Here is a 14,861-nt window from a genome sequence, read left to right as displayed (position 1 = left end):
AGTCCAGGGGCACTGTTGTGGTTCAGTAGGTTCACAAACCTTTGTGGTTCAAAGTCTGGCCAGTTAGGCAGCTCTTCCTTCCTTTCATTCCTGTATAACTGGGAACCAGGAGTTTTGCATGTTGAACGTTGTACCCTCATGCTGTTGGTGAATGCATACAGTGAAAAAGAGTAAGATTGATCATGAGAGACACACTCTGCCTGGAGCTACTGGATCAGTTCAGCTTTGTGAAAGAGTCTATTAGAAGAATAAAATTCTTACCTTTAGGACTGATCTTGCAGTTTAGAATCCATCTTGTTTCACCTGTCCTGAATCCTGTGGAAACCTGAGTAATCTTAAAAGATTAAAGCCGTGTAAAACTGTTTAATACCAGTTTGTGAATGGTCTGACACCTGCCAATTTCTCCACACTGTGGCAAGCAACTACACATAAGTTGAAGCAGACATCATCTATGATAGTTCCATGGAACTAAATTCAGGAAGGTTGTTGCTTACACGGTGGCAGAAATCACCTCAGTGTCATCCCCCGTGACACTCAGTAGCACCACGGTCAGGCATTCTGACTGCAGGCAGGGTATGTAAATAGGCTGCTAACAGGATTTGCAAAAGCATCTAGTCAGTTAACACCATTTTAAGTCATGATTAAACCTCTGTACTTTTGAAAACCCTATCAGGTGGGTTTTTGCCTCTTCAAGCTCATATCTACCTTTTAAAAACACAGTTTTATGCCAGATTTATGAGCAACCAAACCCTGATTAGAAGCCTGTGGAAAAGGCATCAGTTCCTTGTTCATCTTTGAATGCACTGCTATGCATATTACCTGTGACAGGATGAGATAAGACAAAGTGAGTAATGTTTAGATAGTGAGTAAAGTTTGGATAATATCATTATTTAAATTATTGAGGTTTATCTGTTGTCCATAGGACAAAGCAAACAGTGGGATTTATTCCTGTTCACATGATGAACTATTAAAACAGAATGGAAAGTCATCTGCTCTAAATAAAAAAATCTTAATTCTTCTTGCTTTCCCACTTCGGAGATTAAAATCCCTCAGAATTACTTTTCTCTGTCTTCAGCTTAAAGAGGGGTCATTTTAGCTATCTGCTTGAGAGTTTGTCAGTGCTTCAAAACAGAGGAAAGTGCAAACATGTTTGCCACTAAACATATATTCATCAGTGCCTTTGCAAGCAGCATAACGTAGCAAGCTTTGCAAAAATGAAAGGGTGTCATTACATAACCCAGGGAGATGGAGATAGCAGAAAGAAATCTAGCATGCTCTGTGTATGCTTGAATGACTCAATAAGCAATATAGAGCCATTAATGAGTTTGCAGTTCTGTAGAAGGTGAGAAAGGATCTCAGTTTGAATCGAGCATGAGCTTGCCAAAGGGTCTTAAGGAAATTTATGCTTCACTCTACTGAGAGCTCTGGCAGAGGCAGCCTAAAGAAGTCAATTGTAGGGTTTATTTACATGCTTCAGCTGCACACGTACATACATATGTACATACATACATATGTATATAATGTATATAAAGAGAATAAAGAATGACCCAACTGAAAGAGCACTTCATGTTTAATACTGCTGCAACAGCAGATCTCAGAAATACAGTACTTTATTAAGCAGAATGCAGGGGGCTTTCATTTAAGGCAAGGCTACATGCAGTCTAGCCTTATGTCACTTACTTAATGGATCCCACATGTAGTATTCCTGGCCTTCATAAAGAGCTTTAGAGTGCTTATACTTTTGATACCACAGTAACTTCACCAGGTTGCATAATGCTCAGAACCTTGCTACGGTCTGCTTACATTTTTAGATTCTGTGTCTAGATGCTGTTTTCTACAGATGTCCATGTCTAAAAGGTATTACTTGGATAGGCTCTATCTGTAGTTGGTTGTATCACAAGAGATGCCACAGACTAAATAGCGCTGGATGGTTCACCAGTCTCTTCCTTTAAAGAATAGTTCCTCCACACAAATGCACACAGGGTCATGTCTGGGTGCATGTATCCTTAATGATGAGTTTCCGTTCTACCTTTTGGACCTTTTTTCCAACAATAAAGAAGGCATATGAATTTATGTTAAATAAATAACAAAGTTATTCCTTGAGAAGCTATTTTAAAATGTATTTAGGCTTGATTTTTGGGTATTTAATGGAATTTTACGCAATTGCAAAGAAGCCAGTAAGGACTTTGATTCTGTAATCCTCCAGTATGTCAGCCTGACAGCTTTCCTGAACTATAGTGTAGTTTAATTAATTGTCTTGAAATGCAGTTTAGAAAATTCAACAATTGCTATCACACAATAATTACATTCTTTTAATACTCTAAATTCTCATACCTGGGTGTAATTTTTTGTGCTGGTTATTAATGACTTGCATAATTCAGATGTCACATCCTCAGGACAGCTGAAGATACCAAGTGAAACTGAGAGAGAAATTTTTTCCTTTCTGCAGATTTGCTCTACAGGCTATGTTTTTATCTTAAAGTATCTTTACATCAGTCTCTCTCAGCACAAGCTTTCTTCTAAGTATTGTGTTTCTTTTTCCTAAATAACTTTTTCTGGGGGGTGTTCTGTTTTTAATATCTATTTAATTTACTTCGCTTTCTTAAAATCTCGACATCTTCTTTCCCATAAGATAACAGCAACTTGATGACAACAAGATGTGTCTTTTTGTATAGCTTAATTTAGACACTAGATCCACATGGCAGACATACCATTTTATGGAAGACGGCTGTTGCAGATACCTGTCTTGGTCCAGAGCCCGCGGTACTAATCTAATCATGCAAATATTCCCTGCTGGTTCAGGGATCCTGTTGTATATAAGAATCTTTGGACGTTGTTAGGCTATCTTAGTCACTTATTGAGGATAAATAAAGAGGCTACCTTAGTGACTTACTGAAGATGAATAAGGACAAAATTCTTAGATTTCTCTTGGGAATTTCTTTACGGAGGAAAGTATGGATCTTTCAGAACAACCAGTTTTCTTTTGAGCTCGAAAAGTTCCCTGAAATACAGAAGACCAGAATTACAGATACAGTTCCTGTGGGTACTCCACAAGAGCGTGTGTAGATAAAAACACATTATGTAGACAGGGTAACTTCAAAACACTCAAAAACCTAATGCTCTCACAAGGAACTGCAGCTGTATTATTGTGAAGGGGAAGGACAAAGGTTCTCTGGAATGGAAGAAGGAATCTTAGAAAAGTACTATAACGCATCATGAAGCTGTAACACTCTTCTTTATAAGGGTCCATGGTCCATTGCTTTATTCCATCCCCTTTTTTAAAAAACCAATAAAGTAGGCAAAGCTTTCCTGTAGTTATTCACACCTTTCCCATATGAGATGAGGATGAATGTAATTTCTCATCATAGCATGTTTCTTTAGCATTTATTTCAAGGGCACAGTGAGATCTAGTGATTATTTACAGTGCACCCAAAGTTATAAAAGCTAAATTGGGTGTTTAGAGATACACACTTATATAGAATGCCACTGAAAACTGCAAATGCCCTGAAAGCACTGCATGGCATGATTTGCAGTCTTTCTGCAAAGCACAGGGAAAATTCAATGAATACGTGGATCCTAAGAAGAAAAAGTATTATTTAACCTCTTGCATAACATAGACCATACTAATTCATGCGATTATTCCTAACAGTGAGCTGAATCCTACATGTTTCACTCTTCATAGAAGGATTAAGAAACAGCTTTGAAATCATTAGTGAGGGTTGGGACTGCAGCCTTTACATCTAAACAGCTCCCTTGTCTCATGTAAAGAATCACAGTGCATCCTCCTGCAAGGTGGCCTGTGCTGCACAGCTCTCTGGAGCTCTGTCATCAGTCTCTTCTGAAGTAGCTCTTTGCTCAGCTTTGACAAACAGTGGGAAGTACAAGGTCAGACATAGGTTTTGTGCTAAGGAGAGACAGAGAAGGCAGACCTGGTGAACCTACTGAAAACAATAAGAGTCTGCTCGTTACTGTCTTTGAATTTGTTCTCAACAGAGAACTTGTTTAGGTGAGTGAGACAGACTATGCCTTCCCTAATTGCTCATTGTCAAATACTTAAGCCATTGGTAAAACAGCATCATTGAATGGATTTTAAAGACCTGTGAGACAATTCTACAGGACAAAAAAATCTTGGAATATGTTCAATAAGGTGATAAAAAAACCCTCTCTGTATCAGTAATTTTTATTTCAGTCAAGAAGTCTCTTTAGAGTGCCATCTTGTGTTGAAACTTCAGACTGAGGCCTCTCTAGAACAAAGCAGGAAATAGTAAAAAACTCAGCAAAACTAAATATTGAGGCTAGTTTCTTTGAAATTTGTACTCTGGTGCAGACATCTCTGCTGTTCAAAGTTTAGCCCATAAAATCTGAATGGTAAAATACTGTAAAACAATATTTGAAATACCTGTTGTTTGTATTTAGCTGTAAAAATAAGTACGGTCTGATAATTCTGATATATCAGTTCTTACATTAGTAAGCTTACATTTTTAGGAAGTTTTTCATCCCAAAGTGCTCAGTTATGATTTATTCAGTACAGGTGAAATCTTGGTGTCGGTAAGTTCCTGTTGACTTGAAGAGGTCTTGGATTTCTCTGTCCTTTGAATCTAAGATTCTTAGCCACCACTGAAACACAGTAGCATTGATGTTCCAGAAACAATACACCACTTAGGGTTGGGACATTCTTGGAGTAGAATAAACGTCATTGAACTATGGAGAAAAGGGTAGGTGTACAAATATGCTTAGCCAGACTGGAGTTTAGCCAAGATGCTTGTGGAATTCCAAGATTCTTGTGGAATAACTCCCTGGTCCTTCTTATCATTAGTCCACAATATAGGCTGGTTTTATCTCTTTTTATGAAAAAAAGCCTCTCCAGTTACAACCAGTATTTTAGTAGAATGGATTTCAATTACTTGTTTTTTACCAAGAGAGTAAAATGGCTTTTCCTGTCACCAAGAACTTACCAAAGTGCACCTAGCCCAGCTACACTCCTTAATGCTTGTCTGTTTGCTATCTATTTATATATCTGGGAAGTAAAAGTAAAAAACCCCCATGTGTATAGGCTGTCCAAGAATGCAGAAAAAACAAAAAGCAGAAAATAAAATCTGGATCAGCCAAAACAAAACCTATCAGAACAAGTAACATTACTTACTCAGCCTCAGTCTACTCTCATCTTTCTACAGGTTGTATCTGCTTACCACTGTGGTATCTCCCATGTCTTTCAGCAGCATGTTCCACATATCACTTGAATATTGTGAGATTATTCAGAGAGCTTACCTTACAGATTTATAGTGAGATAGCGTATTAATTATTCCTGCTCTCTGGCAGTATGTATACCTATATAGAGCTTATAGTAGCTTGACTTCATTGAGCTTATAGTATAGATTAGACAGAATAGAGTCTTTCAGTGGGAAAGAACCTACAACGATCATCTAGTCCAACTGCCTGACCAATTCAGGGCTGACCAAAAGTTAAAGCATGTTGTTAAGGGCATTGTCCAAATGCCTCTTAAACACTGACAGCCTTGGGGCATCGACCACCTCTCGAGGAAGCCTGTTCAGTATCTGACCACCCTCTCAGTAAAGAAATGCTTCCTAATGTCCAGTCTAAACCTCCCCTGGCCTAGCTTTGAACCATTCCCACGCATCCTATCACTGGATCGCAGAGAGAAGAGACCAGCACCTCCCTCTCCACGTCCCCTCCTCAGGAAGCTGTAGAGAGCAATGAGGTCGCCCCTCAGCCTCCTTTTCTCCAAACTAGACAAGCCCAAAGTCCTCAGCTGCTCCTCACAGGACATTCCGTCCAGCCCTTTCACCAGCTTTGTTGCCCTCCTCTGGACACATTCAGGGACCCTCACATCCTTCTTAAATTGTGGGGCCCGGAACCGCACACAGCACTCAAGGTGAGGCCGCACCAATGCTGACACAGCGGGACAGTCACCTCTTTTGACGGGCTGGTTATGCTGTCTTTGATGCACCCCGGGATGCGGTTTGCCCTCTTGGCTGCCAGGGCACGCTGCTGACTCATCTTGAGCTTGCTGTCAACCAGCACCCCCAGATCCCTTTCTGCAGGGCTGCTCTCCAGCCACTCCTCTCCCAATTTAATCTTGTGCCCGGCATTACTCTGTCCTAGGTGCAGAATCCGGCATTTCGACTTGTTAAATTTCATCCCATTAATCATAGCCCAATGCTCCAGTCTATCTAGATCCCTCTGCAAGGCCTGCTGTCCCTCAAGAGAGTCAGCAGCACCTCCCAGTTTGGTATTGGCAGCAAACTTGCTAATGGTGCATGCAACTCCTGCCTCCAGATCACTGATAAATCTATTGAACAGAAGTGGCCCTAGAATTGAGCCCTGAGGAGCACCGCTGGTGACCGGTCGCCAGCCAGATGTAGCCCCATTCACTACAACCCTTTGAGCTCTGCCCTTCAGCCAGTTCTTCACCCAGCGCACCGTGAACCCGCTCATCCCACAGTTGGACAACTTGTCCAGAAGGATGCTGTGAGGGACAGTATCAAAAGCCTTACTAAAATCCAGAAAAACCACATCCACTGCCTTCCCTTCATCCACTAGGCAAGTGACCTTATCATAGAAGGATATCAAATTAGTTAGACAGGACTTTTCTTTTGTGAACCCATGTTGACTCAGCCTGGTGATTGCATTGCTCTTTAAATGCCTTTCAATAGTACCCAGTATAATCTTGTCCATAATTTTTCCAGTAACTGAGGTTGGACTAACAGGTCTGTAGTTCCCTGTAGTAGTTTGACTTCATTTGAAAATTCAGGACACGGGTGTACTTCTTGGTAATTACTTAGGTTTAAAGCAGTTCCTAAATCAGTGTAAGTGGGTAAATATTTCATTTGAATAAGTTTATTTTTAAATATATGTTTTAGTATAAAGCAAAAATCTGTCAATAAATGTTATTAAAATACAAAGCTGAATTTTAAGTTTAGTAAATCATAGGGTTTTTAATCCACTATGAGCTAGTGCTGGATGCTTCACTCAGAAGTATAAACCATGGTAGAGTAGGCACATGTGCATTAAACTTGCCTTTCAAAATAAGACTGATCATTGATTAAAAATTACTTAAACTCTGAAGCTTGATGAACCTTATGTTACAGTTAGTGGTCAAATCTTTACCTTGTAGTTCTGTGGGAGTGTGTTCTAAGAAACATATTACCTAAAACTTTTTATTTTATCACTTTTGAATTGAATTGACCCTTCTGTTATACTCTAGGAAACATAAAAGTTTTAAACTCATAAACGTGCTTTGGTCTAGTCCTCTTACAGAGAATGAGAATTTTACCTACGGCATTTAAACAGCACTGGTAGAAAGTATAAAAGTGCCTCATCAGTGCCTGCCTTCCAGGTACCAGTTTTATCTCGTGTGTCAGATCTGTAGATACAACTGAGGTTTCTGTAGCATTTGTTAATTCATCTGAAAGCGTGGCTTACAGATGTAAGCTATGAGAGAGCCGGAAGAAAGCCTTTCCTACAGCTCTGGATTCTGTTTCAGAATTAGCGATGTTATTGTTACTGCTCCGGTTATAACTGATCCGTAGGTAATATGGACTCAGGTGGTAGAGAATTAGCAACCAATCTTAGACTTTTCTTACAAGTGTAGCTAAGACGTATCTAAAAATCCATAACTGACACAAACTGTGAAATAAACCTTAAAAACTTGAAAGCTCACTTGCAAAAGAGACATTTACCTACCAGACTCTTTTCCTCTCTCCCTCCTCCTCTCACCTGCTCTTTCCCACTTTTTTCTTTCTTTCGTTCTTTTCCCTCTTTTCCTTCTTTTCTTTCTTTTCCTTCTTCCTTTCCTCCCTCCCTCCCTCTTTCTGCCCCCCCCCCCCCCCCCCCCCCCCATTATTGCTGCTGTGTTATATGCTTATCCCTCTGGTGAGTATCATGAAGAGAAAGAGAGAACTTCCTCCTATGGAAAAACTAACAATTACCATGGCTGAAATTAGGAAACAGAGCAGAGATTTGAAGTTACACTTCATCTCCATGCCTGTTGTTTTCATTAGAAGTGAGACAGTCGCTAATGGTTTCACCTTTACCATTTGTTGCATTTGCTAACGTGTCAGGCTATGAGCCTTCCCTGAGCTTCTCCTATTAGATCAAGAGTTTTTAGGTGTGTCAGTCACATTGCAGCCTCATTAGTGTCTGTGTGACATCCCTCAGGATACAGGAAAGGGTGGCACATTGCTCTTCTGAGCACAGCCACAGCACACATCAGAAAGTAGCAAGATAGATCAATATTGGCTATGAAAGTTTCAGCTTTTTCGAAATGAAAGAATGTCTGGAAAATATTTTAAGTAGCGTATGAGTCCAGGAACCAGAGTATGTCATAGAACCTAGGTGGTTTGCCTGTCTGCCATTCACAGTCACTGCAGTAAGAAGTGACACTTGCATTGTAACATGTGGAAACTCTGATTGAGCCCTTTTTCATCACAGCAGCAGTTGGGTGGGTGCAAAGAGTGGGGATGGCTAAAGGAAAAGTCCAAAAACCTCAAAAGCTCAAAAAATGCTTTCTGCTTCTGTCAGTGCCTTCTGCTTCCAAGCATTTGCAGTCTTAGGTTAACTGCCCAGCTCTTATTTTCTTCTGGCTTTTCCCCACTGGAATAATTGTCCTTCTAAATAGTCTTTCAGTACCAATGATCTTCACTTAGCTAATAGTTTTGTGGAAGTCAATGACTTTATGTTAATTTTGTCCTTTCAAGTGAAAAATAAAGTATATGTGAGACCACTAGCAGCTGCTGTTGTTGAAGAGGAGTTACAGCTGCCCTCTTCAGGTAGTGGAGAACAAAGTTTCCCAGCTAGTCAGCGCTGCATGCCTTCAAGGTGATGGTTGTAATCTGTAAAATTCTGTGTGCACCTAAGGTGAAGTTCACGTCCAGAAATATATACTTAAGTGTATAAGCCCTATTTTGTCATGTATTTTCCCTTTGAAAACAACGGAAACTAGTAATCTAATAGAAGTTGGATATTCTGTACCTTGGTGGATATGGATCCACGTCAGTAAGAACATGTCTATACTTTCATGTACGTACACAAAAGTTCTTAGAAAGTTCAGCTTGCTGAATAGTACGTGTACTTGAACCAAAATAAGAGTATCCAACATTGGAGCAACGTATCTTTTATAAATGTGTTAGTGTTGTTCTTGTTTGTTTACTGTGGCTAGGGACATTTCTCATATTTATGATACGAAGTCAGAGCAAGACTGTTCCTGTCCCAAGGGCTCACATGTTATTACAAGAGAAGAGACAAGAAGACACCGTAAAGGGAAACACACTGGCAGTATGCAAAACATTAGCAGCAGTGTAAGAGCAGCCTTGAATCCCAGTTTTCCCATAAAGCTTGTGATTTTCTTTAAGCTCTGTCTTCTGGAATTGATTTATTAACTTAGTTTTCCTATGTTTTCATTGGTTCTAGCATGCACAATTGCGGACAAAACCACAATATGGAAGTGTGGCACTGAATAGAGAAGTCACCATCGTGTGACAAACAAAAGCCCTCCAAATGTTTGCCTCTTAATTGTAAGCCAATCTTCTCATTTTGGAGGGAAAGAAAGGAGTTTAAATGGTTGAACCTAACTAGTAACTGGAGTAGAGGACAGTGAAATAACCATACCAACATCTCTTGGAACACTCTACTAACACTTGTGGGAAATTTAAGTTAAAAGCGTCTGATTTGGTTAAATTGGGACAAATTTCGGAAACAGGATCCAGAAGTGCTCTTAAAGTGGCTGGAGTTTGGGTTAGAAGGCATCTAGGATGGATATATGAAGGCAGGCTATTGAAGTGTCCATATAGCTACAGGGTTTGTGTTATTTTCCTCATTAGACTGCAGAGCCAAAATATTCAGTGGGCATAAAGGTTCATCAAATACATAAAATCAAAAGAATTGTATAGACCCTAACATTAATGTCTATTCCTCTTCAGAGCTCAAATTTTGCTGTCTTGCTTCTCCTCATATCTACAGTTCTCCAGCCTTAAGATCTTAGCTCCCGTGTCCACCTGAGAGAAGAAGGGCCTTTCAAATGTCAAACATAAGGACTATGACCATTTTCCTAACTTCCCTCTTCCAGATGCTCAGACACTTCTAGGATCATAACACGGGGGGTGGTGGTGTGAAGAGCAAAAATGACAAATCCTGTGTTCCCTTTGCCATCTTTAAGTCTCGGGATAACTTACTTTGTTGAGGTTGTAAACAAAATGTCAAAAAGTAAGTATTTTCTTGACACTTCTTCATGGCAAGCATGGCTAAACTAATCCCTTCCTCTGAAATAAAAGGGAGTCTGTGTATACTGTTAATTATGATAGTCAAGATGGTAGTGCCACCATGCTTCCCCAACTAAGCAAATGATTTAACCACCTTATAAATGTGGAAGACTTAAGAATAATGACAATAATAAATACTTTTTGTCTAGCGTGCCATGGCACAGTGAATTGGATTGTGTTAGGCTTCGTCTGCTGCTTAATGCAATGTAACATAGCAGATAAAATAAATCAAATGGGTGACGCTATTGAACTTGAAAGGTGGTAGCTCTTGTAAAGCAACTGATGTGAGAATATGTCAATGCAGTAGATTTCAGATGTTTATTGAAGTCTTGAATCTTTGAAACCCAGCAAATGCATATTTTGCGGGCTATGAAACAAGTGACTACAAATACAGCAATATGCTTATTACTGACAAAGCTGTTTCCTGAAACAGAATTGAGCCAAATTTTGTGTTTTGTGTGCTCAATTCATTTTTTCATTGCTGCAAGTGCTTCCTAGAGACATTGGCTTGAACTTCAAAGCGTACTGCTACAAATGCTATAGTGATTATCGTGATAGCTAGACTCAGAATTTTTAGTTACAAAAGTTCAGTAGTGCCTACCAAAGATCATTTGAAGTTTCAGTGAGGTGGGATTTAATAATATGGATTCAGAGAAGTAGCATCCAAAAAATATTTTTGATTGTTTTCAACATTGTAATAAACAGTTATGTTTATTGGGGTCAATTTTAAGGAAGGTTTTAATCTGTGTTTCTTTCTTGTATTTTTTTCAACTGTTTGTTCATTTTGAATGCTTATAACAGTTCACTGGGTGATTCATTACTTAAGCCCTTAAAAAATTGATCTGCTAATTATCTTACAGTAAATAAGCATGGAGTTACTGTAAGGGTTTTAACCAATTAGGAAGCCTGTAAAGTCATGCCCATTCTCTTTACTTAAAGCTGTGTTCTTTTTTGTTTCTGCTTTGTTTGCTTTATGAAGGCAGAAGTCTCAGTTCTCACTCAATATGCAGTTTAAATAAGTTTGTTTATTTGATCATGATGCCATTGTGAATTGAATTTTTAAAAAATACAAGCAAAAATGGTTCAACAGCAAGTTTTTTTTATTATTTTTTGAATATATGAAAAAAGAGTGGAAGCACCTTTATTTATTAAAATAACATGGCCTTCCCAAACACGGTATTTATTCTATAAAAATATAATGCATTTTCTTAAAGTTTACAAATAAGTTGTTAAGTTAGTTAAAAATTAAATTAAAAGTAGCTTCTTCAAGAAATTAGTCTTCTAGATCAGATTTTTATTTGTGTTCTCAACAGCAGAATAACAAGCTGTGAAGGATAAACCTGCATTTATGAAGAGGGTGTGCCCCTATTAGTTTCTGGATTTGTTCTCCATTAATTTTAATTATGTAGGAAGTTTTCAGAGCCTGATAGGATAGTGTTAAGGACATTTGGGTACTATGCCTGTCATTTTGGTTTTGTAATCTGTTTGGTTTTCTTTTAAGTTTAGCCTCTGTGAGTACTTATGAGTTTTAGCGCTCTTCACACTTGTTCTTCAGATTATTAAAATGCTTCTCTAATGTATCTTCCTCAATAATTGACATGTATTCATAATTTGAAATTAATGTTGCAGTTAATATCTGAAGAAAAAAATTAACATTAAATGTGTTTGGGTTTTGTTGTAGGTATTACATGATAAAACCAAGAACCCAAAACTAGAAAAAAAATATAACGTAACTTTCTTTCTCTGTGTAGCCCACTGTTTGTGAACGGGAGCTCTGTGTATTTGCTTTCCAAACATTAGGAGTGATGAACGAAGCTGCTGATGAAATTGCAACTGGGGCTCAGGTAGAATTATCTAATGCTTATTACATGTCTGATTTTCTATAGAATACTCGGTCTTCTGAGTCTCTTCTAGTATTTATTTTGACTTATATTCCCCATATGAGTACTGTTTGGTAAGTAGTATTTATTTGTCACTCTTATAGCTGTAAATACACTGTTTTATGCATGGCATTTTCAAACGGTACTAATGAGGTGCTTCCATTGTTGTGCTTCCATGTAATTAGAGTAACCCTGTTTTCTTGTTCTGTTGTATTCAATGAGGTCACCTGGGTTGTTAATAAAGGCAGCCATTGTCATTTGGAGATAATTCCCATTTATTTTCACCTAATGAGCCATTACTGCTCTCATGCAATTAATAAACTACTTCCTGTTCATGGTGTTGGGATGCAGCTATCCACTGAGCATCTGTTGTTTTGATCATTAAATAACAGTGGGAAAGTCCTTACTAATGTTGCTACATAGTTTTTTTTTCTCTCTTCTCAAGGATCAGGAATATAATATAAGCTTGCTTCCTGACTCTAAGTTCAGTTATTAATGTAGTTATAACCATATCATTGTTTTTGTATAATTTCACATAATTCTGTATGTGCCTTAAACCAAAGTAATTTAAACTATGTTTCCAAATCACCATTTAACCTTAGATTGCAGTAAATTGAAAAGTTAAAAGATCTTATGTTTAAGATCCTTTTAAGATCTTAAGTTAAATGTTTACGTGTCTTACAGAAAAGTGCATTCCTCTCTGATATCCTAGACATATGTCACTCACTGGGCATTTACGTAGTAAGCAACATGGATTTTCTTGGAAGAGCAAACGTTCAGTTCCATTGACTTTAACTAGCACTAGCGAGTCTAGCCACTGGAAATAAACTATTCAGCTAAGTGCCTGAATACCGCCTATGGGCATCTCCTCGAAGGAAGAAACTTGCAGCAGTGTACACCAGCTTCTTCACATGAGAATATGACTGCAGGATCTGAACATCAGCTCTTCATCTGGTGTCTGAAGACCATTAGATGGCTATGTTGGCAACATCTAGCATACCAAACATTGGGATACCTGTCTAAGCTTGTAAGAAATGGAGAGAGCTGTGCTGATGAAGCCCCACCTCTTCCTTACCCTGAAGTCCTCTGAAGACTTCAGCTATGTGTTTCTGGGGAGCAAGTTATTTTTTTAATTCAGGCACTTACATGGTACATTACATGTACATTTAGAATCATAGAATCATAGAATAGTTTGGGTTGGAAGAGACCGTTAAAGGTCATCTAGTCCAGCCTCCCCTGCAATGAACAGGGACATCTTCAACTAGATCAGGTTGCTCAGGGCACCGTCCAACCTGACCTTGAATGTTTCCAGGGATGGGGCATCTACAGCCTCTCTGGGCAACCTGTTCCAGTGTTTCACCACCCTCATCGCAAAAAATTTCTTCCTTGTATCTAGTCTGTATCTACCCTCTCTTAGTTTAAAACCATTACCTCTTGCCCTATCACAACAGGCCCTGCTATAAAGTTTGTTCCCATCTTTCTTATAAGCCCCCTTTAAGTATTGAAAGGCCGCAATAAGGTCTCCCTGGAGCCTTCTCTTCTCCAGGCTGAACAACTGCAACTCTCTCAGCCTTTCTTCATAGGAGAGATGTTCTGTCCCCCTGATCATTTTTGTGGCCCTCCTCTGGACCTGCTCCAACAGGTCTGTGTCTTTCCTGTGCTGAGGACTCCAGAGCTGGACGCAGTACTCCAGGTGGGGTCTCACCAGAGCAGAGCAGAGGGGCAGAATCACTTCCCTCAACCTGCTGGCCACGCTTCTGATGCTGCCGAGCATATGGTTGGCTTTCTGGGCTGTGAGCACACGTTGCCAACTCATGTCCAGCTTTTCATCCACCAGTACCCCCAAGTCCTTCTCCGCAGGGCTGCTCGCAATCCCTTCATCCCCTAGCCTGTATTGATACTGGGGGTTGCAGGACCTTGCACTTGGCCTTGTTGAACCGCACGAGGTTCACATGGGCCCACTTCTCGAGCTTGTCCAGGTCCCTCTGCATGGCATCCCATCCCTCAGCTTTGTGGTCCACCACACCACTCAGCTTTGTGTCATCTGCAAACTTGCTGAGGGTGCACTCGATCCCACTGTCTGTGTCATTGATGAAGATATTGAACAGTACTGGTCTCCGTACAGACCCCTGAGGGACACCACTCATCACTGATTGCCATCTGGACATTGAGTGGTTGACCACCACCCTCTGGACGCGACCATCCAACCAATTCCTCATCCACCAAACAGTCCACCCATCAAATCCATATCTCTCCAATTTAGAGAGAAGGATGTTGTGGGGGACCGTGTCAAAGGCCTTACAGAAGTCCAGATAGACGACATCCATAGCTCTTTCCTTGTCCACTGATGTAGTCACTCCATCAGAGAAGGCCACTAGGTTGGTCAGGCAGGACTTGCCCTTGGTGAAGCCATGCTGGCTGTCTCCAATCACCTCCCTTAGCATAGCTTCTAGGAGGATCTGTTGCGTGATCTTCCCAGGCACAGAGGTGAGGCTGACAGGTTGGTAGTTCCCAGGGTCCTCCTTTCTACCCTTTTTTAAAAATGGATGCAGTGTTTCCCTTTTTCCAGTCACCAGGGACTTCACCTGACTGCCATAACTTTTCAGATGTCACGGAGAGTGGCTTGGCAGCTACATCAGCCAATTCCCTTCAGGACTCTGGGATGCATCTTGTCGGGTCCCATAGACTTATGTATATTCAGGTT

General features: G+C 39.9%; 1 protein-coding gene across 2 annotated transcripts in view; it reads left to right on the top strand.

Moving 5' to 3' along the window:
- The window catches only part of PARP8 (poly(ADP-ribose) polymerase family member 8), a 114,893-nt gene that overhangs the window by 83,051 nt on the left and 16,981 nt on the right, over positions 1-14,861 (top strand). For both annotated transcript variants that reach the window (XM_050912793.1, XM_050912792.1), the window contains exon 15: positions 12,029-12,121. In XM_050912793.1, the coding sequence (XP_050768750.1) occupies positions 12,029-12,121 (93 nt within the window). The remainder of the gene's footprint in view (positions 1-12,028; positions 12,122-14,861) is intronic.

This window comes from Gymnogyps californianus, chromosome Z (genome assembly GCF_018139145.2).
Source record: "Gymnogyps californianus isolate 813 chromosome Z, ASM1813914v2, whole genome shotgun sequence".
NCBI lineage: Eukaryota > Metazoa > Chordata > Aves > Accipitriformes > Cathartidae > Gymnogyps > Gymnogyps californianus.
Note: the sequence above shows the minus strand (reverse complement) of the source record. Positions and strands in the feature narration are given on the sequence as shown.